Consider the following 24,545-nt stretch of genomic DNA (forward strand, 5'->3'; position numbering starts at 1 on the left):
GCATTGGAATGGCTGAAACAGTTGCCAATGATACTACCATGTGGTTATTGATTACGATGACAATCCTAACTGTCCTAATTGTGGAGAGACGATAGACTAGTGACTCTATTACAGAAATCCCAGGCTCGAGAGATGGCTCAGTGGTTAGAGCACTGGCTGCTCTTCCAGAGGTCCCGAGTTCAAATCCCAGCAACCACATGGCATCTCACAACCATCTGTAATGAGATCTGATGCCCTCTTCTGGTGTGTCTGGAGACAGCTACAGTGTACTTACATATAAAATAAATCTTCTAAAAAGACAAAGAAACCCCAGAAGCAAAATGAAGCTGTGAGAAATCTCTGGCAAAGTCCTGAGGAAGGCACACCACAGGGGTTGATGCCAAACTTTCCCCATATTTGTGTGACATGCCTTATTTATGACAAACATATCATTGCTCTTTAAGTGTACTCTGGTCAAAACTGCAGGCAAGATTTACATAAAATAAATGTGCCTTAATCTTGTCCCAGCGTTTGGTAGCCTTCATTTAGAATGATTGGCACCACAGAGTTGTACCTTCACTATGTGGATCCCAGGGATTTGAACTTAGGTTGCCGAGTTTGGAGGCAAATGCTTTACCTGTGAAGTCATCTTGTTGGCCCATGTGATGGCTAATCTTGGTTTTCAACCTACCTACATCTGGAATAAATTAAAGCCTGAACAGTTGAGCACACTGGAAGGGGAGACCTACCCCAAGTCTAGGTCACTAGAATGGGAGATAAACATGTCCAATTGCCTTCGCTCTTGCTGGCAGGTACATCTCATTGTTGCTGAGGTAACCCTTCCCTGATATTAGAACCCACCTCTTCAGGATCCTGCTGTAGACTGAAGACCAGCAGCTCTTGAAGAACCCCCTGAGACTTCAGTACTGGACTGCCAAGACAACCAGTCCTGTGGACTGAGTAACTATTGGATTCTTAGCATCACTTTCCAGAAACAGACATTATTGGGCTACCTGAATCACAGTCCTTAAGTCACTGCAACAATAAATCCCATTTAATGTATACATATCCTTACATATAGATAGTTATAGGGGTGTTGAGAATGAGAGTCATAGATAATATTGAGGGGGTGCTTTTGCTTTGTTTTGTTTCAGTTTGAGACAGAGTCTCTTCGTGTAACCCTGACTATCTTAGAACTGACTCTGTAAACCAGGCTGGCCTCAAACTCAGATCTGCCTGCCTCCCTGCCAAGTGCTGGGATCAAAGGTGTGCCCCACCACAGACACCACCACACAGCTAGAGATAGTTATTTGATCAATTCTGTTCTTTTAGAAAACACTAACATAGCCTTTAAGATTTCATGTTCTCCTTAATGGTGGGTGTGTGCACATGCGGCACATGCATACTTGTGTGCAAGCCAGAAGACAGCCTTGAGGGTCATTCATTCAGGGGAAATTTGGCTTTTTGAGACAGGCTCTCAATGGCCTGAAGCTCACTGAAGCTCATTTCCCCTGGGATGGGAGTATAAGTTCAAGTTACTGTCTTAGTCAAGGTTTCTATTGGTGTGAGGAAACACCAGGACCAAAAGCAAGCTGTGGAGAAAAGGAATTATTTGGCTGACACTTCTAAGCCACAGCCCATCACTGAAAGGAGTAGGGCAGGAACTCAAGGCAGGAACCTGGAGGCAGGAGCTGAGGCCATGAAAGGGTGCTGCTTACTTGCTAACTTGTTCCCTATGGCTTGCTGAGTCTGCTTTTCTCATAGACCCCAGGGCCACCAGTTCAGTGATGGCCCCACCCCCAGTGGGTGAGGCTCTTTTATCAACCACTAATTAAGAGAATGCCCTGCAGGCTTGTCCACAGCTCAGTTTTGCTGAGGCCTTCTTTTCAACTGGGGTTCTCTCAGGTGATCCTAGCCTGTGTCAAGATGACTTAAAATTAGCCAGCACAATTGGCCCCGTGCCAGCTTTGCACCCAACACTTAAAAACATTACTTTCAGCTGTGCAGTGGTGGCACATGCCTTTAACACCAGCAGTCAGGAGGCAGAGGCAAGTAGATCTCTAAGTTTCAGGCCATCCTGGTCTACAAGGTGAGTTCCAGGACAGTTGGGGCTACACAGAGAAACCCTCTTTTGAAAAACAACAAAAACCCAAACCAAGCAAACAAACAACCCACAACTTTTCCTTTGTGTGTGTGTGTGTGTGTGTGTGTGTGTGTGTGTGTGTGTGTGTGTGGTCATTCCCAAGATCTCAGATTAATACATATCACAAATGTTAAACATTATAAACTTAAAAGATCCACAGTATTTACTAATTCAAACACTTTAAAACTCCAGTCTCTGTAAAAACCCAAAGTCTCAAATGGGCATAGTGGCACATGTCTTTAATCCCAGCACTCAGGAGACAGACGAAGGCAGATCTCTCTGTGTTTGAGCCCTGCCTGGTCTACAGAGTGACTTCCAGGTCAGCCAGGGCTGTTACATGCAGAAACCATGTCTCAAAAAACAAATTAAAACAAAAGAAATCCAAAGTCTCTCAACTGTGGGATCCTATAAAACCAAAGTTAAATACTTTCATACTTCAAGAGGGAAGGAACCGGGGTACAGTAACAGTCTGAACAAAGCAACACATACAACAACTGTATAAATAAGCCAATGTACAATACTTGAGATTTATTACACTCACGATTTTCTGGGCTCCTACACGGGGCTTGGGCCACTTCTCCAGCTCCATCTTTCCATCACACACACCTTGTCTTCCAAGTTGCAGTCTGCTGATCTTGGTGGTCATCCCAGGGTACTGGAATCTCCAAAATGCTGGGGTCTTCTAAAACTGGCTGAACCTTCACCAGTAGCCTCTCCTGGGCTCTCTGCACGGTGCAAAGCCTCAGGTTTTCCCCAAGCTCCTTCATAGTTTCAGTAACACTTGGGAGCCCTTACACATGACCACGTTTGAATGCCACAACAAGGCACAACCTTAGAACTCTTGAACACAGCTTTCTGTGTGCTGACTCTGAGGAAAAACTTCCTAGAAGACTTCAATAATGCTGGTCTTTTTTTAATCACAGTTGATTCTTCAGCCCCAGCTGACCGGCCTCCACTGTTCCAAAAAACAAAGGTTTTCCTTTAGTAGTTTTGGTTTCTTTCTGTTTTAGATAAATCTCTTTTAAAAAGATTTATGTATATGAGTACACTGTTGGTGTCTTCAGACACACCAGAGTAGGGTGTCAGATCCCATTCCAGATGGTTGTGAACCACCACATGGTTGCTGGGAATTGAACTTAGGACCTCTGGAAGAGCAGTAAGTGCTTTTAACCATTAAGCCATCTCTCCAGCCCCATAGTTTTGGTTTCTTGTTAATCACAGCTGACTAAAACCCTAGATTCTTCATACACAAGCCCCAGTAGAGTCTTTGCTTCCTTCATCTGCCCTCAAAATTCTTCTCTTCCAAGTTCCTAGAGAACACCTCAATGAATTCTCAGCACTCAATGGCTTTTTTTAACTCAAAGTTCTATATTTCTTCCATATTCTTCCCCAAATTTCATGTTCAGGTCTCCTTCAGCAATACTTTACTATTTTGGTAACAATTTATCTTAGTTGGGGTTTACTATTGCTCTGGAAACATGAGCAAAAGCAAGCTGGTGAGGAAAGGGTTTATTTGGCTTATACCTACAGGTCACTGTTCAAATCACTGAAGGAAGTCAGGACAGGAACTCACACAGGGCAGGAACCTGGAGGCAGGAGCTGATGCAGAGGCCATGGAGGGTGCTTGTTCCTCGTGGCTTGCTCAATCTGCTTTCTTATAGAATCTAGGGTCACCAGCCAGGGGATGGCCCAGCCCACCACGGGCTGGGGTCTCCCATCAATCACTAATTAAGACAATGTCCTTCAGGTTTGTCTACAGCCCAATCTTATGGACGAATTTTTTCTCGGTTGGGATTCCCTCCTCTCAGATGGTTCTAGATGATCCTCAGGTGTCAAGTTGACATAAAGTTAGCCAGCACAGCTACCATGCCTGGCTTTCTTGTGTGATTCTAAGTCTTCAATGTGAGTCCTTAGGCCGGCTCTGTATTGATGGAGCCATCTCTTCAGCCTTGTGTTGGAGTTTTCTATGTTAGTTTGAGACACATTTCTTTAATCTGCAATTTGCTTTTATTTCATTCTCTGCATCCTTTCTCAGAAGTCTACCCACACAAACCCTCCTGGGGGATTTCTTCGCTTCTGCGGGATGTGTTTTCTTCCAGCTTGGTTCTTCCTCTGTTTTGGTCAGCAGCACTGCCTACCCTCACTCCCGACCAGGGTTCAAGTCTCTCTTTCTGCCATCTCCCCTCTCCTGCTTTTATTTACTGAAGAGAATTCAAATCACTGTGGTGCCATAGTAAAACCTGTGGTGAAGTTTGTCCCACCCTAGCCCAGCCCTGTGCAGTCCTAGTGTCTCAGCGCGGGCGCCACGGGGGTCAGGGAGCAGCTACTGCAAACAGTGCCCTCTTGGAGGGAGAGTGTGCTGTTCCTTCGCTTTCCTGGCGTCCAGGGAGGTAGGTCCCTGGTGCAGGAGTGTGTGTGTGTGTGTGTGTGTGTGTGTGTGTGTGTGTGTGTGTGTGTGTGTGTGTGTCTGCGCACGCGTCACGCCGAACCGCTGGAGCTGATCGTGGGTCTCTGGGACATCTGGCTCCAGCCACCAAGCACGCTCCCTGCAGTCTCTCTAGGTTTCAGTGTGAGCGCCAATGAGCAAGGGGCAGCAAGCTCTACCAGAGCTCAGCGCTCGCCCCCTACCCGCGCGGGAAAGCGAGGGCGACCCCGGGGACAGGGTTAGAGTTAGTCCGGGAAGCCCAGCATTGCTTCTAGTGTTGCTCTATCTTGCTTCAAAGGGGCCAAGCTCGGCGGTGAGATGTATGAGAAAGTCCCTATTGCCAAAGTTACAAACTACAAAAACAAGACAAAGCCTTCCTGCTAGTCTGTCTTTGGACAGAAGCATCACATGTTCAATTAGAGAGGCCTACTTTGGTTGTCCATCAGATCAGTCATTGAGATGTGCTAGACTGTTTTCTTCCGTCCTTGTCCTCTGTTAAAAATTGTTTGGACTTGGTTGTCTTTGTCCTAAAAAAATTACTAAGCTGAAAACAAACAACAGCAACAGCAAAAACCCCACAACAAACCCCACAAAACAAACACACAAACAAAAAACCCAAACCACCGCGGTGGAATTTAACAAAAATTTTTAACAAACAAAAACTGTGGCCTGGCCAAGTCACGCCTCCCCGGGGAGTGTAGGTCGGAACCACTCAGCCGCTGAAGAAAGATGGCTTGTCGATTTGTGTGAGCACAGATAAACCATTTAATTTAATTTAAAAAATGACTATCAGGTACTTAAAAGAGCAAGAAGAAATAGCCAACAAGCCTTCTCATCTTATTTCTCCCCAGGCAGTTAACTGAGGGACTTATCGGGATTGTCAACTTAATTAACTCTGGCCATGTGGAAGCTGTCCTCATCAGCGTGAGGAGGCCGCACCACCGCGCAGGCGCCAAGTCCTAAGAGTCCTGCACATGCAGCTTCTCTAGGGTATTAGGGGCTTTGGGGAGTCTTGCCCCAGGTGCAGCCCCAGCTCTACTCAGGTTTCTGAGCTCGGAAACACAACAGCACAGGTGCCAGGCCTTAACCTTGACCGTCCTGCATGCCGGTTACTTGGGAAATGCCACCGTGTCCCTTTAAACTCTTAACTGGCAAGGCCCAGTCCTCTGCATGCGGAAGTATAGCTCAGCTCTGTCAGGGAACCTCCTCAGGGTCCAAGGTCCCTGTTCCAGTGGCCCCTTCGGCTTCTCTTCATCAAACGACCATCTGATTGAGGGACAGAAGAGAGGCACCAAGAGATTCCTCCTGGACACTTGGGTGCCAGGTGCCAGTGGGGTTTCTCATTGGATTCCCTTGTGCTCACCCTGAGTTTGGTTGCGTCCCCTGGGGTCCACTCCCGAACACAGCTGGAGTCTTCAGAGAGGCCTTGCTGGCAAGTTGAACATTTTTATTAGGCAGAATTAAATTCTGACACATTGTGTCTACCAAGAGCAGAAGAAAACAGCAGCGCCCTAGTGTAAGGGGCCTCTCCAGGGAGTCCTCCAAGTTCTGTTGCCAGAGCAGCCGGAGCTCTGGCTACAGATGAGCTGTTTTCTGCCCAGACCACACGGATTCTTCTACATTGGCTATGAAGCCAATTTTACAATTGAATTTAATGAAAGAAACAGACACGTTCAGTCTTATTACATTCTATTTGTTTGATTATTACTGTTTATAACATCACTGTTGTCCAAGAAAGAAAGAAAGAAAGACAGAAGGAAGGAAAAGAAAGGAAGGAAGAAGGAGTGAGGGGGGAGGGAGTGAGGGAGGGAGGAAAAAAAGGAAGGAAGGAACTATGAGAGGCCACTAGGCAAGATATGAAAGAACCCAGTTTGGGCACGGAGAGGTGTACCCAACTAACCCTGTGACTGGATTTTTTTTTAAGATTTATTTATTCATTATAAGTATACCATTGCTATCTTCAGACACACCAGAAGAGAGGCATCAGATCTCACTATAGATGGTTGTGAGCCACCATGTGGTTACTGAGATTTGAACTCAGGACTTCTGGAAGAGCAGTCAGTGCTTTTAACCACTGAGCCATCTCTCCAGCCCGACTGTGGATATCTTACACAGTCACTTTCTTCCTATGTTTGGCCAGCTATGAACTGTGGTCACATGTTCTCAGTGGTAATTAAATGTGGCTAGAGAACTGAGCCTCACATCGACATAAATGGCTTCCTTCCTTTTCTTTCTCTTTCTCCCCCTTCTTTCCCTCTCCCTCACTGGCTTTAGCACAGCCCACAATGATGGTATTAGACTCCATTCTGAACTCAAGATTTCTGGCGGAAGAACCAATGCATGTGTAAGCCACACACACCACCATGAATTCGACTTGCAAGCTGATCCCAGTACGGAACATCTCCGGGACAGACAGACAGGGTCTAGGGCAGCAAGAACATCCTGTTGGCCATGGGCAGTACCGACGGCAGAGAAACATAAAGCACTAACCTAGAACAGAGCCCCTGCCTCACGACACACACACACACACACACACACACACACACACCCTTTCTTCATCTTTGGCCTGAACTTCCCCCTAGCATTCCCAAACAGGATGGCATCAGAGACATATGTACCCATTTGTGAGCAGGTGAGGACTATAAGACATAAAGGTATCTCACAAAGCAGGTGCTTTATTATGCCCGTGTTGTAGCAGATGGAAGGCCTCAGACCAGGGACACAGATGCCTTGGCTCCTGCCTCACAGTCTGTCCCAGGCTAGGAAGACTCTGAGGAAGACAGGTGTGGGGTTTGTCAAGGTTTGAGAATGGTTCTCTGTGAGATCCTCTATGGCTATGGCCCCATGGTCTCACCTGTCACTTGCCTGTAAGATGCTGTCCTTATGCAGGTGAAGGCTGACTCAAGATAAACGAAGCCTGTCATTGGACGAGAAGGAAGGTAGGCAGGAAAAAAGTTTTAGAAAGACAGGGAGAAACTGGAAGGAGGAGGAGTCAACATGGAGGCAGATGTAGATACCTTATAAGGGATGGATGCGCACAGGATGATTTGACTTGTCTGGGTGGGCAAATTATATCATACCAATCGGATCAGAGTTTATTGTGTGGTGTTTTCCTTACGCAGAACTCGATGCCAAGGGAGTTGTGAGAGGGTAGCCACCGCTGGGACCAGGGGATGGCTGCAGAGCATATGGCTAACAGAGACACTAACCGGAGGACGGCAGCACACGAGGTAAATTAAAGCTAGTTCCATGGCCCACTGGGGCTGGAACTAAAGCCAGGGAGCATTGTGGCAAGGTGCAATGCTAGACCAGCTAGCAGACTGCCCGGGTCAGAGACTACCAGGGACTGGCTTGGAGCAGTGACCCGCTGGAACCAGCCGCAGCATTTAAAAATATTTACTGCAACACTTGCCCGGTGGTTACACATCGAGACAGCTCTGTGGCTGTGGCTTGCAACGTTCTCCGAGTGAAGGCACAGGCCATATTTACCCGCTGATGGATGAGATCTCACACCTGTGGACTTATTCCCGAGTCCTCCTAGGAGGGGTACAGGGGGAGGGGTGTCCCACGGGAGCTTCGGAAGGAAAAATGGAGACATGTGTTCTGTGTCTCCCCCATAGTGAGAGAGCATCATGGAACACCTCTGGAAATAGCTCTGTTCGTTCCTCCAAGAGGCCAAGAGCCTGAACTGTGGAACTTAGCCCACATCGGGGCAGTTAGGGGTGGGGTGGGTAGCCTGTCATTTACTGGCTCTTTCAGCAGTTTCCTTCCTGAGCGGTCAAGGTTGTGACACTTCCTTTCCTGGGAAGAACAAGCCAGAAGAGGGACTGTCAAGCTCTGGGCCCCTAAAGTCGAGGCTGCTCGGCTAATACAAGAATAGGGCAGGCCTGTGGCAGATGGAGACTCTGTTGTACAGAAACTAACGTGCTGTCTCTGTGGATAGACATGGGAAGCCAGCAACTGGTCCATAGTTCCACCCTTGGGAGACCATCAGAGGGGTCAGGAGGCTTCTACGTGGGCAGAGCTGGCTGGTTTTCAGCAGCCACCAGTGAGTAGTGAGTTCTGATGTCTGGTAGGTGTTAAGACTTCAGTCACAGTTAATCTTCAGTGTACTTCCTCCTAGTGAGGACAATAAGGGACAACCGGTCTTTGGTATACTTCTTCCTATCAAGGGACGAGTTGCCCTCACTGCCCTTTGTTAGGAAGCTTTGCTGCTCAGTTTGGCAGCCCTGGAATGGCCAGGGTTTTAGGGTAGTGGACACAGCCAGAACCCCACAAGCACACCTACCTCCAGCTGCTTAGCTTCCAAGGCTGGTGCCCCCACGTCTATCTTCCCCCTCCACAGCTGGGCAGCAACTCAGCGAGGCCAGCCCTCCTGAACTACAAGAGCGTGCACATCCTAGCAAAGACATCTGGAAGCATCCCATAAAATCCAAGACATTAAGAGCCATGCAGCATGGTCTTCACCTTGCTGCAGCTCAGCCACTGCAGCCGCACATTATCTCAGACAATAGGTATGGCTGTGTGCCAATAAAACTTTATTTATAAAACAAGTGAGGGGCCGGAGGGATCATTTGATGATGTGCTGCAGAAATGGCAGAGCAACGAGAGACTCACACTTCCCAGGCTGAGACCTGGGAAGAAAGATGTGCTGGGTCTCATCCCTGTGATCTCTTCCTGTTGCCTTGCTACCAGAGCACAAGTGGCCGCTCTCTAAGTTCACCCTAGGTTATGGTGAGGTTGAGCAGGTGAGCGAGGGCAGCTGAGCTGAGAGGTCCAAACCTTCGAGGACACGGTGCCCTCAGCACTGAATAGCTGAGTCTGTTTCCATATGGGTTATGTACAGGGACATGGCACATGCATGATGGCTATCCTCGCAGTCAGTTGGGGAACACTGTAGAAAAGGCACGTGATTTGGCATGTGTGTGCACTGTCCTCAGGTGTCCTCCCTCAGGCAGAGCTGCCTGTTCCACAAAAGTTTGGTTCCAAAGTCTTGGCTACCCCTGGTGACAGGGCCCAGCCCTGAGATGTGCAGGGCCCACATTCCTCTAGGGTCTGTGGGGGTGGGCAAGAAGTTCCCATCCTGGCTCCAGCCCAGGATATTCTGAGTTCTGCAGCATTCAAGAGTCCAATGGCCCAAATGTGTGGTGGAGGTGGGCAGGGGCTGAGGTCAGGGCTTGGCGTGTTTAATCCAGTTTCTGATTATCCACTTCTGCCCCGAGCAGCGCTGTACCACCAACCGCAGCCCAAAGTTGGCATCTTTAGACATCTCTACCTCCAGACACCGACCTGTGTCTCGGCTCACGATGGGGCCACTCTGTAGGTCAGGAGAAACATGTCAGCCTGGGGGACCAGGACTTGTTGCTGATGAGGGATGATCCTAGCCCCATCCTGGTTCCTGCACTAGCACCATAAAGACGTAGGGACCTGTCTCTTTGGATTGCTTGCATCTCCTCTTCCCCCCTTCAGCCAGGTGCTGGCCACTCTCTTCAGTTTTCTTGGAAGTTCTTTGAACCCCAGAGCACATCTAGGGTCACCCAAGACTGTCCTTTTCCTGGATGCCCATTGATCCTTTTAATTACTTGGTATCTTTGTGGCCCCCAAACACTGTAGAGCCTGGCTTACGTCTGGTGACTTTGGAGTCATCTTCAGCAGGTTCTGTGTCCTCACACTGTCCGCTCAGCTAGGCTCCTGGGAACCTCAGTGCTCAGCAAGCAACAGTGGCAGCTCATCCCTACAGCCAGAGTAGCTAGACCCCACCTTTCTGCTCCTACAAACTGTGTGGGATTCCTAGAGGCTGAGGGCCAGAAGATCAGAGGATATGTGACCCGTAGAGGCTAGTGCTGAGTAGATCGGGGTACACAGAAAGGGATGGTGAGGGGTGCTGGACCTGGCTCAGGGCCCAGAGACCCAGAGGAGCAGAGCTTGACATAAATGAAGGGCACTGTGGAAAAGAGTCAGAACCCAACGCATCAGAGCCCTGAGGAATTCTAGTGGCCAGGGCTTGTCTTAAACTCATCCCCCCCTCTCTCTGAGACCAGGTGCTGGGACAGGCAAAGCTGTGCCCCTCTCTTCCTATGTGGCTCAGGGCCAGTTTTATAAACTTTCCGTGTGACAGGGCATGAGGTGATCAGTCTTAACTACCAACCTGATTTGATTGAGAGGTGTCTACCAGTGGCAAAGCACACTTTTGAGTGTGTCTGTGAAGGGTACTTGCAGAGGTTAGACAGAGGTCACGTCTTATACCCCTAGCTAGGGGCAGGGTCCAGGTGAAATAGTAAGGAGGAAGCCAGCAGGTATAGGCTAGCTCTCTCTCTCTCCCTCCTTCCCTCCTTCCTTTCCTCCTCCTTCCCCTCTCTCCCACCATGATGAGTGGTGAGCTGCCCTGCTCTGCCACTATGGTGAGCCCTCTGAAACCATGAACCAAAACAAATCTTTCCCTTAAGTGGTTTCTCTCAGTATTTGCCACAGCCATGAAGTCCGACTTTCCAGGGCTGTCAGCCCCATCCACTGACCTGAGTGAAGTCCCATAGCCTCTGCGTAGGCCTGGCTACATCCTCACACTTCTTCAGGGTGGGCATGCGTCCCCGGCCATCATCTACCAGACACTTGGAGTCTGGCAGAAAGGCGGTAGAGCCCAGAGGGCCCAGCTGCAGGAGGCCTTCAGCATTGTAGCGCACCAGCTGGGGAGACAGTGGGAGCTGTGAGTGAAACTTAGGTTCAGGCTCAAGGTGCCCTGAGCCTGAAACCAAAGTATCTATGCCCAGGCCTTCATCATTTATTTCCCAGGCCCACAACTTTCCTCTCTAGCAGGAGAATGTGATTTTGGTGTGGCCATGTCTACCCTGGTCACGGCATGAGGCACCTTTGCAGGGACTCCTGTCCCAATAGTACAAGCTTCCTCATCTTGGACTTGGGAAAATGGTGTCAGCCCTAGATGTTGACAAGAGACTGGAGAGACAGCTTTTACATCTTCACTGAAAGCTCCCTTTGTCCTCAAGCAGAGGTCATTGTGCTGAAAATCTACTGGGAGAGGTCCATTCAGAGTGCTTAACAGTGGTGGGTCATGGAGGACAGTCCTCTTCTACTCCCTGGGGCCACTGTCTCAAAGCAGGCATCTTGCAGTCTGAAATTAAGAAGCACCAGAGACTGGCTGTCTCTATCCATATTGGAGGCAGCAAAACCAGAGGCTCACAGAAATCCAGGTCTACCCACATGGATGTTCATGAATGAGGCTCAGGTTCAGAACTCAGAAGCTGCTGGGGAGATGCTATTATCAACAGCAGCAAAACTGGATTCACTTGTGGTTGGAACTAGCCACCTAGAGGTATGCAACCCCAGCTCTGAGCTGCATACAGTTCTTAGTCGAGTCTGAAAAGCCTTGGGGGCTCCCCTAACAAAAATGGAATGGAAACAACTGTTTCCCCCATGACTAGGCAGCACCTTGCAACTCCTGTTTAACCCACAAGACCATGGGAGAAAGTAATTGCTGCCTCCGCCCCATTCAAATGGTAGAGAAACTGAGGCATAGGACTGCTCATGACTTGCTAAGGCCCATTTGACCCAAAGACCTTTTCTGTTTTGTTTTTTTTTTTTTTGTTGTTGTTGTTGTTGTTTCTGTTATGTGTTTTATCACAATTAAAAGTAAATAATACAAATACAAATTTATCAATGTATTTCAAAAACTAAGTTTAAATTTGGTACTGTGGTTAAATGACATTTCACAAAGTAGTTTTTCTTGTGGGGCTAAGGACTGGATCCAGGGTCTTGTACATTAGGCAAGTGCTCTACTGAGAGCAGCCCCTGGGACGTATTTGTTGAAATAAAGGCCACAGGCAGCTGACCACAGCCCCACAGTAGGATCCTAAAGTAGTTCCATCGTTCAATAAGTCAGTCAGTTAATGAAATGTCCTTAGAGCATCATACATATTTATACATACCTATTTATTATAAACATATTAGGAACAGAGTCAATGTAAAAATATAAATTTATATAGACTATTTTCTGATTATGCTTTACTATGAGTAATTAGGAAAGTGAAGCAGCTAACATTTTAAAAACACAACACAACCATAACTGCTCAAGACTCGGGGGGGGGGCTACTCCTCCTCTTCTTCATCAGTCTCAAAGAACAGAGAGCACAGGGCTGCATTAGGGCGGCAAACAAAAGCATCCCCTCCCAACTCAGACAGCTGCTCCAGGGAACACACAGAAGGGTCATGAAGACCTTGTTTTAAAACTTATGGCACCCACTGCCTCCAGAGTCTCAAGATGCCCCAGCCTCTTCTGAGCTTGGCTCCAACAGCACAGCGACTTTCTGTGACCTATTCTGTGCCAACCTACCCTCCTTCACTGTGAGGTCTAGATGCTACCTACCTGTGAAGACATGCCATGGCAGGGGTAGAGGATGGCTCGGTCATCATCTTCTGACCCCTGGTCCAAGCAGTAACCACTGGCTTTGCTGTTTCTCACCTATATCCAGAAGTAACAGAGAAACCACAGGTCACTGAGGAGGGTCCCAGGGCTGAGGGAAGGTCTCTGGGAGCTCTCCCACCCCTGTCCCCACTTTGTAGCTGACTGTGGACTGCCTGTATGAGACAGGCATGAACTTTAAATCCACAGTTCCTCTCTTGGGATAAAACCCTGGGGCTTGGCATCTGCCTGGGGTGGGCAGAAGATATGCTGCCTAAGGAGGAGGTGGGGGGAAACAGGTGTGGCAATTCTGGCTCCTTAAGCAGCCTGGAAAGAGATGACTGTGTTTGTCACATAAGCGTGTGCTCTGTGAGTATATGGACAGTTGGCTGGCCCCCAGTAGATGAGGCTGGATTTGGTCAATAGGATGGCTTGTGTTACTAGCTCAGGGACACCCCTGTGCTGACATCTCCTGTGCAGATGCAGAAGCTCTTCTGCCTCCAGGACACCTTGGCTAAGGACTACAGTGAAAGTGACCGTGTATAGCCATGAACGCAGAAGACAATTGCAGGTTCCTCAGAGGACCTACTAGGAGCTCACTGTAGCTCCCAGCCAGTGACAAGGTCATATCACCCAGCCAACGGCCAGCTGATCTCTAGTCTACGTAACAAGCAAGGGGCGGGGGCACCAATGCAGCCCCTGCGCATCAGAACAGTGGTGACCTTGGGCTCTGACCCAGGAGAGCTGTGTTCTGTTTCATCTCACTGGGTTTCAGGCTGTGGATTTTGCAATAAGTCAACCACAAAGCACAATGCCCCAAAAGGGCACATGGGCCTGGCCCTAGGACGGAAAAAGTCCTAGGGTCACAGCATTCTGGCTGGGTATGGGTCCCACAGTTGGCACAAGTGGGAAGGACAACACAGGAGAGCAGAGAACACTACTCTCTACTTGAACTTACAGAAAAGCTTCGTGTCCATAGGCTGGATCTGACTAAGGGGTTAGTTACCAAGGGGTGATGGTTCTGCAAGGACCACCCACCAGGCTCCTCACCCCTACCCCTGAGTGCTGTCCCAGGGCTAGCCTGTTATAGGGAGTAGAGAAGCTGGGAGCAGGGGGTTGCTGCTGTCTGTGGAAATGCTTTCCGTTCTCCTTGTCAGTTCTGTAGTGAGAGACCTTAGATTCCCAACCTGGGTCAAGGTAGGGGAGCACAGTACATTCTCTCCAGATTCAGAGAGAGCCCTGTGCACAGCTGTGCATTTGGGAGCTCAGAATAATACATGGTACAGCCGATGTGCCAGCACTCAAGTGTACATGTATACACGTTTCTGTGTGTACTCAGAGTGTATGGACTGTGGTGTGAATGTGGCTATGTGGTACTGGTGCACAAATGTGTGTGTGTTCTTCCATGTTTCAAGGGGGGTTTGTATAGGATGAAAATGAATGTTTTGGAGAGCTCCATGTACACGAACAGGAACAGTGTGCACGTGTGTGTGTGTGTGTGTGTGTGCACCTGTATCCATAGGTGCAGACATGCATCAGTATGTGTTTGTATGACACATGTATGCATGTTATGAACTTCTGTATAATATACACACATGAGTGAGCACAGGCTGCACATATGTATCTGTGTAAGTTCATTTATTTACAAATGTATGAATTCGAGCTCATGTGTAATCATGCATTTACGCACACGTTATCTTAATATGAATGCATGTGAATTCATTTGTGTGTGATGGGCACACTTGTGATTTTATGTGTCTGTCAGCATGTGTGAGACTGCATGTCTACATACACATGGGTATGCATGTGTGGATGTCTGTTTATACATGTGTATATAACAGTCCTATCTATTTGGGTATATTTATTATAAAAGTTTATTTTTCCAGGCACTGTAGTATACATCTTTAACCCCAGCAGGAGGATCTCTGTGAGTTTGATACCAGCATGGTCTGCATTGAAAGCTCCAGGACATCCAGGGCTATATTGAAAATTTTTGTTTAAAAAAACTCAGTTAATTAATATTCATCTCATGTGTGGGCACACACTTGTTATGGCATGCATGTGGAGGTCAGAGGGCAACTTGAGGGAGTTGGTTTTCTGCTCCTACCTTATAGGTCTCAGGGATCAAACTCAGTCATCAGGCTTGGCAGCAAGCACCTTCACCTGCCTAGCTGCCTCACTGGTCCATTTATTTGGGTATTTATTTTTTTGCATGCAAATGTGTAAGTATACTCCTGTGTGGACTCAATAGTAATTCTGCTCACAAACAGGATATAACTGTGTCATCTGGGTATACCCCAATGTCCCAGAATGTGCACAAGAATATATGCATTTATGCTGTTGAGTTTCTGGTGTCAGGGCACAGGATGATGGGGCCCACCACCCCAGCAGGGCCCTGTGCAGAGGCGGTACCTCTCCGTACGTGAGGGTGTTGTTGTAGATCCTCATCTCGGGGTACACGTTCTCCAGGTACCATTTGAAGCTTCGGCATTTCAGCTTCTGGCGCAGGGCCAACCTCTCAGACACATCGCCAAAGTCCACTCCTGGGTTCTATGTATGGCACACAAGCGCAGGACACTGTAAGTGTTGCAGATCCTTGCCCCCCCCCCCCCCCGTGGTTAGATCTTTCCCTGTGGTAAGGTCTCTTGGGCTTACGAATGGTCCCAGTTGTAGACTTGGGCCACCAGGGCCTCATCTTGGCTTCCTAACCTGGAACTCATGGAGGCTTCTGGCTGTGTGTGCAGACTGCCCTGAGCTTTAGTCTTTCTGCCTGATCTGCGTGGGGTTTGCCTGTGCTTCAGTGATACTCATGGTGGGGCCCTGGACCATAAAGCATCAGCTGGACTCAGTTTAACTTCGGGGCTTGGGGTTGTCATCACAACTGAGCCCCAGACAGAGAAGCTCAGGTTACATATTAGTACTGGGAAGGCTCAGTAGCAGATTCATGGGCCCTGCAAATTCATGCATCTCCTTCCTATGTATGCTTACACAGAAGCTCTGCTGAGTTTGTGGTCCTTCAGGTGAATTGTGGAGGCTGTGTTGCTGTAGAGCTTGGTACCCTTTCTGGGCCCTGAACCATCATGTGCTTTTTCCCTTCCAGCTTGACTGGGTAGAGCTGGGGTAGTAGACCTTGTGCATGTGGCTCCCATGATTGGCTGTGATGTCCTATGCTCCCTTCCAGTGTTAACAGAGATATAGTTGTGTGTTCTTGAAATCGGCCTGTGTTACAGTCAACAGGATCTTAGGGGTTTTGCCTCTACGATATTAAGACTACATTCTAACAGGATCCTGATCCTCGAGGCTGGAGGGAAACCTGAAAGCAGACTTTTCAGGTCCTGGGGAAAGGTGGTCCATTTCCTGCATCTCAGCAGGGTTGGCAAGGGATGCGGGTGGTCCACTAGAGACACTCCACATGGTTATCCAAATGACAGCTGTGCTGCCTTAGTGAAGGTGAGCCAGCATGGGAGAATGAAGAGAGATGTTTGAAAAATTCTAAGTAGGCCTGTGACCCCAGCCCAACAGGGGAAGAAGCAGTCTACTGCGGGTGAAGGCCAATAGCAGACTATGGCAGAGCGAGACCCCACTTAAAAAAAACATAAACATGAGCCCTGATGGGGATGGAAGGAGAAAAAGAGAGGTTGTTTCCAAGAGGCTGGACCAGCTGGAGAAGACTGACTTGGGAACATTGGGGTGAGACTTGGGGCATGGCTGAGCTTTGCTTACAACCTTTGGTGGCCACTTGCAGCTTGGAATAGTTACCTATAGGGAGGAGAAGGTTGTGGCCACAGAGGTTGAGCCAACGCAATGAGAGGAAGCCTTTCCTGTATGAGCTACCTACCTACCATGCGGGGGAGGCTGCCTGGATGTGGCCCAGAATTCCAGAATACTTCACGTCAACTCCTTCCCTAAGGCCTACAAGCTTCCCTGTATCTGTCCACCCCACCCAGTCACCGCCTTACTGTCATGGGGATATTCCATGCCATGTACACGTGGGACTTGAAATCATCCATCCACACCTCGGCAGCCCTCAGTGCATTACGCTTGGCGTAGTAGTCGATGTCATTGTTATATGGCTTTTTGGTACGCTCAATGTGGGCCACGCGGGAGCAGGGGAGTACCTCCATGCTGCCACCACACTGCCACACCTGGGGAGAGAGGAACGGGCCTGGTTAGAGGCCACCCGACATGCTAGGTAACAACATACAATGGGAGGGCACCTGAGCCACTGGAACCCAGACAGTTTGATTTGTTAGAGAAAGGTGTCTAAGGAGAAGTCATGGACTATAGCCTGTACCTACCAGGGCTTCAGCATGAGGCTACCTCCCTTTTGGATTTTGTCATGCCTGATTTATGGTATGACCATGGATTTGTGCCCATCCACCTCACTCAGTGCTGAGTAGGAATTCTCAATAACTACCTTCCCAGCCCAGTTTGCCAGTCAGTCTAAAGCTAATTTGGGTTGAGTAAAAAGTTTTATCAGTTGCATAACAGCAGCCAAATTGGAAACCACCCCTCCCTCTACCCTGCCCTAAGCATTTTTAGATGCTTTCTTCCCAGTGTTTGGTGCTGTCTTTGGCAGCCTGGAAATACCAAGAGGAGGAAGTGGAATGCAGGTCAGGTGTGAAGCCTGCTTCCTGTTATACTGACCACTTCCTCATCAGCCAGGATGTGACATGTTCCTGACGCCAAGCCTTCTCCAACATGAGGGATGGAGCCTATGAAACTGTGCATCCAAGTAAATGTTACCTTACGCAGGCTGTTGCTATTGAGTGTTTTGGTCACAGTAAACTGAAGACAGCACACAGCCTCTGGTACCATAAGCAAACACACGTATCCAATAGAAGGTGGAGTAGTTTGCTTCCTCCCTTCACCATCTGCTGCTCTGCAGTAGAAATGGGTTTCACACTGGGTCCAAGCACAGACTTTCTCCATTCATTTCGATTAAGCTTAGCTCCCCCAGCTGATCTCCATGATTATCTCCAGCTGGGCTAGCACGTGACTCATTCATGCTGCTCTCTGTCTGCTCAGGAGTGGGATGGTTACACAAGTGTTATTTGGATCTACTTCCTCCAGCCTTTCCCACTAGCTGGGGACCGAGCCCTCAATACACAAACCTGTAGGGGACATTTTATTTTCAAACTGTGACACAGTAATAAAAACAAGAGAATAGCCGAGAAAATTCTAGATAGAAAACGAGGACATAGTCAGTTGTTAGACATTAAGTATCTTATAAACCAGTGAAGTAATGGCTAAAAGTAGAAAGCTCAAGACAGAGACAACACACACATATATAGACATATACATAGAGACATTCATATATACACAGAACCACACACACACACACACACATATATATACACAAAATACACACATAGATACACACATACACATACACATATTTATGGACAAACTCATTATATACAAAACCACACATGCACATGTATATACACACCAACGTATACAATTACATATATATAGACACACATATGTACACAAAACCACACATGCACATGTTTATACACAAACACACACACACATATTACTCACACACCAACACAGACATGCATATATACCACACACCAAATGCATACCACACACTGAAACACATGCATACACACCACACATACAAACACACATATGCATACACACATGCAGAGCATATGGCAGAGGCTGTTGTTCTTGTGGCAAAGGATGGAGGAGCCTCTATCTTAAAACAGTGGAAAGGTAATTAGAACCTCACTTCTGTACAAGTGCACTGCACACTGACCAAGCTCTTAGAGTGGGAACTCTGTAGTGCCAACAGGAAGGTATTTAAAGAGCTGATGGTTTCAAGTTATCCCTCCAGAAAACACCAGGAAAAGCCCAGTGCCCAGAATGTAAGCCAGATGCAACAGGAAGTAGCTTCCCAACCACACACGGAGCTCATGTCCCTGAGGGCAGAACAGCTCTTCAACCAGCCAGAGAAGGAGGGGCAAGCAAGCAGAGCCAGCCAGGGAGGGAAAAACATATGGTGAGCACTTGTACACAGTGCTCAGACTCATTCAAAACCACAAAGCTATGTCCCCAGTGTCTGTCATGGTTGCAGAAAATAAAAAATGACAGCTGATCAGCCCCCACAAGTCACAAGACCTGAACAATGGCTTCCCTCAGGCATCACTGCCAAAGAAAACATTCCATACACCATACACATATATACCATGCACAAACACAACACATTCCACACACATACACAAATATCACAACACATGTATGCCATACACATACACATACCACACACACAAATATGCATTACACACAACATATACACATAAATGCATATATGCACAAATACCACACCGTACACCATAAGTATCCACATGCATAGACATATATATCACATATATGTAGACATATCACACATGTATACATACAACATACATACAGATACCACACTCATTCCATATGTGTACATATCACACTCACATATACACATAGATGTATAATCTATATATAACACACATACAAATACCAAATGCACACGCACATGTGCACATTGAAATATACCATACGAATAAACATACGAATATCCTTCTAGGGGCAGAAAAAGGGGCTAACATTTGTATCAAAAGCTGTACAAATAGAAGCCTCATTTGACCGGACAATTCCATTTTCAGAGAAGTATTACAAGGGGTTACTGAGACGGTTACTTGTTGGAACAAGCTGTCCCTCCCAGGCTGGTGACAGAAGCCACAAGAGCCTGCCAGGAAGGTACCATGAGTCTGAGGATGTGGAAGAGGATGAGGAACTATGGATACATGTCTGCAGTAGATATGGTGTTTCAGGATATCTGCAGAACCACACCAAAGACACCACATAAATAACACATGGCAAAGCTCATCACGAATGACCTGCCACATGCAAGAGCGCACGCATATCCACAGGCAGGCTCTGACTGGGAAGCACCCCTGCCGCTGACAAACTGGGCAATTCTGATTCTCTGAGCTAGTGTGCCTCTTCCCGCCCCCACCCAACCCCTGCCACATCAGGCCGATTTCATAAAAAGAAGTGAAACCATCAACACTCACAGCGGTTAATCCTTAAACTGTTCCAGGGTAAGTTCTCCAGTGGACTGGGAAACAGGCTGAGAGAGCTGGTGGTGCAGATGAATGAGCAGAGACTTGAATGCAAGTCTCAGGGAACCTTTGAAGACACCGTACCTGTGATGCCTCTGCTCATGAGGCAGCAGGTACCCTTCACCCTCCCCTCCCCCGGCAATGCCTGCACCCCACAGCTGGAGCTCGTGGACATGTTGATAGCTGTCAGGGAGGACACTCAGCTTGTGGCTACTCCTGCCCGACACCCAGACAGCAAAGGGCCCCTCTGCCCTGTCTCACACGGGCGTTCTTAGTGAGGTCTGCAGCTGCATGGCAGCCATAGTTGGCCCACAGGACGTGTCCAGGTTAGCCCTGCTCCTTGCATGGTTGAGTTACCACGTAGCCAGTGCCCCTAGAAAACTCTTGGCAGCCTGCAGCAGTTAATGTCAGAGTTGGTGGAAGCAGGCTCCTTCTAGGCCACCCACTTGCAGGGGAGCAGTCGAGACACCCCAATATAAATAGAGACAGTGTGGTAATGGCCACAGGTCTGGCACAACTCTGAGTTGCTCTCTCAGCCTGGTCACCTTGAATTGAGGTCTGACACCCAGGACTCAAATGAACTCTCCCCATGCAGTCTGTGTGTGCTTTGGCTAAACAGAAGAATGGAGGGGCTGAGGGACTTCCACGAGGAAGGCTGGGAAGATGGGAGGAGGGCTCTAAGGCTGACACCTGAACAGAGACATGAAGGCTCCCGTTTGGTGGGAGCCAGGCTAGCTGGGGGCCAGCAGGGTAAAGTGGCCCCGGTAGAGAAAAAGCAACTCTGAGGGAGAGCGGGCTGTGTGCACCTGTTCAGGACGCTGGTTTGCAGCCACAGGTCTATGCTGTTCCCTGTTCTCACCGTCTCTGACCTGTGATTAATATGATGGCCCACACAGCCTTTCTAATCGGCTCAATCCAATTAGAGGGGACTCCGAGGTCTCAAGGTCAATTTTCATCCCTCTGATTGTAGAAATACCAGCTGCACGTCCCCTAATGAGGAATGTCCTGGAGCCAATTAGGGGGAAATGATTCTGCTGCGTACATTAGGTTTAATAAAGGTCAGGATGAAATCGAATGACACCTGCGTTGGGAAGCCAGCGGCAGAGCGAACGCTCAGATGCTTGCTCCAGTGTTGTAAGTCACCTACGGCTCGAGGAGCAGGGCAGATGCTCCGTCCTGTACTGAGAATCACCGCTGGCCCGGGACCCCCACCCCATGGGGACTGGCCTTATGGCTTGGTTTGCAAGACGGGGTTTCTCTGTGTAGCCTTGGCTGTCCTGGAACTCTAGACCAGGCCAGCCTCAAACTCACAGAAATCCATCTGTTTCTTCTTCCCCAGCTCTGGGATTAAAGGTGTGAGCAGCTACCCAGCTGAAACCCTGTTCTTATTCTGTAGATCCACTTTCAAAAAGTGCGGTCTAGGGGCTGGAAAGATAACTCAGTGGCTGAGAGCATTGTATAGGCAAGAAGACCATGGTTGGAGTGAACACCCTTAGACGGATGACTGGTGAAAAGGAGCTATGCCATGGCTGGGGAACGGTCTGTCGGTTTGTACAAAGGATCGCAGTAATGGGTGCAAACACCCTGGCCCCACCCGCTTTCTGCCTATATAAGCAAACTGTTCATCTCTGTGAGTCACTGGGAGACGCCCTCCTTTGCTGCACGTCCCACCCTGCCCCAGGTGAACTGGTAACAAGAAGAAAAGGCTATGGTAGTGGAACAGCAAGGGCAGCAGCAGCAGTGACTAGAGGCAGGAACAAGGGTAAAGAGACAAGAGGCAGAAACAATATGGCGGGGGTTGGGAGTCAGAGGTAGTGAGCAAGTCAGAGCGGGTGAAGAGTGGAGACTGGAAAAAAAAACAAAACAGAGAGCCCTAGACAAGAAAGCATGGGTCCAGGCTGCTGGAAGAATTGCACAGAGCTGCACAGCTTTAAGGGCTAAAGATCCTGACATCCAAAGCCTGAGAGCTGTAAGTCTGTCCCTCCAGGCCAAAGGGTCCCAGCACCTAAGGCTTGCTCCAGAGCTATGTCACTGCAGTTGGCACTCCAGCTGCTCCGAGCTGTCTGTCTGCTGCCGCCATTTATTTTCTGTGGCTAGAAGCTGAGAGGATCACAGGAGCTGCCAAGTATTTGGGCTACTGGTAGTTAAGGCCCAGGACAATAAGCCTCTAGCTGGGGTGTCCAGAGAAATGCATTTCTGCCATCTGGAGGGCCTGGAGCCACAGGCATCTGGGTCCTCAGGAAATATAGGGCCCAGGACGCCCTGGAAGAGCATCTCTTTCTTCTTAGGATTCCTATCTGGGTGGAGCAGGAGGAGGAGCCAGCTGTTGGCAACACAGTGAAGCTTTCCCCTGTGTGTGCATTCATGCATGTGTTCCCATTGCCTCTCAGGATGGGGCTTCATATGGTTAGATGAGCATCTCGATTGAGGTGTCATGGCCCTCCCCAGCATGCCTCGGACATCAATCACACCAGAGCCCATGAATGTCAGCTGCGACAGAACCCCCTCCCCCACCATATCCATGTTCTCACAGAGGGTGTCAGCACTCATCCAGTGGGGTGGATACTGGGACATTTAGACTTAAGAGGTGGATGGCTAATCTGGATTGTTGACTTGATAAGACTTAGAATCACCCCCGAGCCTGTCTATGGGGAAGTTTCTCCATTGGGTTAACTGAGGAGGGAAGGCAGCACCTGACCTCGGACACAGTATCATCCTCTGCCTCACACTCCTGCCGCCATGATAGGTTGCACTTTCAAGCTACAAGCCAAAACAAACCTTTCCTCCCTCCCTCCCTTAGGTTGTTTTGTTGGGTATTTGGTCACAGAAATAAGAAAAGTGACTGAGCCTGAAGCCAATACAGCATCCGGGGTCACAGCATGGGAGTCCACCGAGACTGAGGTGTAGCAGCTGCTGTCAAAGATGGCAAAGGTCAACTCTTCTGAGCCATCATGGAGATGGGCTTCCATACCTGGTTACCTCTGCTTACTCCTGACTTCTTCTGTCTTTATTTCCAAGTGCTCAGTGGCAGCTTTCTCTCTTTAAAAAGCTGCTTTATGCTCACCTACTTTAGGAATGATTTTTTTTTTTAAAAAGCCAAAAGACACCAACCCTCACCCCATAGGCAGTTCCCAATAGCCGCTAGCCATTCCCGTCCTGTCTGTCCCCTTCCAGACTAAACCACAGGCATCCTGTGATGCACCAGCCACATCCGCTGACTTGCCATCTCTAGCTTGGGTCTGTCCTGACTCCTTGCTTGCTTCCAGATCATCAGGGCACTATGGGTGAGGGTGGTGGAGCGAGCGCCCTGGATCTCTGTGCTCGAGGGTCCTTTTTGTCATCTCAGGGTCGCTGTGGAGAGCAGGAGCATAGCCTGAAGGGTCAGATCTACATCGATCTGGGCAAAACAGCTTCCATGATCGCTACTGACTGCAGAGACACCTGTCCATTGCCGCTTTCTAGAACCACCCACCTTGGGGGAGCCATTTTCCATCAGTTATGCTAGAGCCATGTTCAGAGGACACTCATTCGGGAAGACAGAGATCTGTGGAATTCTCTGAGATTAAGTACCTCAGTAGGGGCTGCCCCCCACAGTTAAAGAGACCTGCAGCCACACGGGTGTCAGGTGAAAGCAAATTTGGTACCTTGGTGGGGAGGGCAGCTCACCTTGCTTCCTATCCATGGATCAGGCCTCTTGCCTGGCTCCCACACACTCTACCCTGTTTGGGCTCCTGGTTTTGGGTTCTTCCCAGGACTCTGGGTCCCTGGATAAGTAGAGTTCCTCCCTGCAGAGCCCTTTGGAATTCAGACTCCAGTCTTTGACAATGAAAACAGAGGGTCCTGGGTTCAACCTTCCAAGCCTCAGGGTTGGACAGAAAAACAGAGCTTCTTGGCAGTGGCCTGGCTCAGAGGACTGCCGGCTTTCCTCCTACCCAGCTCCGCAGGGCTGTATAAGTATGCTGTGTCAGCCCCTCCCTCCTCCCTCCCTCCCTCCTTCTCTGATTTATTTTATCTTGCTGGAACTGTCTGCTTCCATGCAAGTTCCCCTAACTGCGGTCAGAAATAAAAATAGAAAATACACGCTCGGCTCCCTCATGTGAGTGACACGCAGCCTTGCAGCCTGTGCGCCTGTGATGTGCACCCTCCTCAGTCCTGTGTGCAGATCTCCACAAAGAATAAAATTTACCTGCAGGTGGAGCCACACTCTTGTCTCTTCCCTTACTGGCTAATCTAGGGGGGCAGGTCAGGACTGCCCCTAGGAAGGTGGGTTCACCTTAAAGATGACGTACTTTCCTGATGTAGAAAAAACTCAAAGCAGTAAAATTGATGTTACAAAGGATTTGTTGTTAATAGATTGGCCTTGTAAACATAAAATTGCAAAAAGTGGAATTTTAGTTGAGGGGTACTGCTCCCCAGATACCCTAAAGATATGTAGTATGCCAGCTAGGCCTGTTAGAGATAATCAAATTTACA

At 48.7% G+C, this 24,545-nt stretch overlaps 1 protein-coding gene across 1 annotated transcript in view; it reads right to left on the bottom strand.

Annotated features, from left to right (window-relative positions):
• Positions 1-9,116: 9,116 nt before the first annotated feature.
• The window catches only part of GALNT9 (polypeptide N-acetylgalactosaminyltransferase 9), a 75,136-nt gene continuing 59,707 nt past the window's right edge, over positions 9,117-24,545 (bottom strand). Inside the window, exons 7-11 of the mRNA XM_080941253.1 lie at positions 16,920-17,105; positions 15,373-15,510; positions 12,925-13,020; positions 11,063-11,230; positions 9,117-9,864 (exon numbers count right to left, since the gene is read on the bottom strand). Coding sequence (XP_080797379.1) covers positions 9,718-9,864; positions 11,063-11,230; positions 12,925-13,020; positions 15,373-15,510; positions 16,920-17,105 — 735 coding nt within the window. The 3' untranslated portion in view covers positions 9,117-9,717. The remainder of the gene's footprint in view (positions 9,865-11,062; positions 11,231-12,924; positions 13,021-15,372; positions 15,511-16,919; positions 17,106-24,545) is intronic.

The sequence above is a fragment of the Micromys minutus genome (genome assembly GCF_963924665.1).
Source record: "Micromys minutus genome assembly, chromosome: 29".
In the NCBI taxonomy this organism is placed as follows: domain Eukaryota; kingdom Metazoa; phylum Chordata; class Mammalia; order Rodentia; family Muridae; genus Micromys; species Micromys minutus.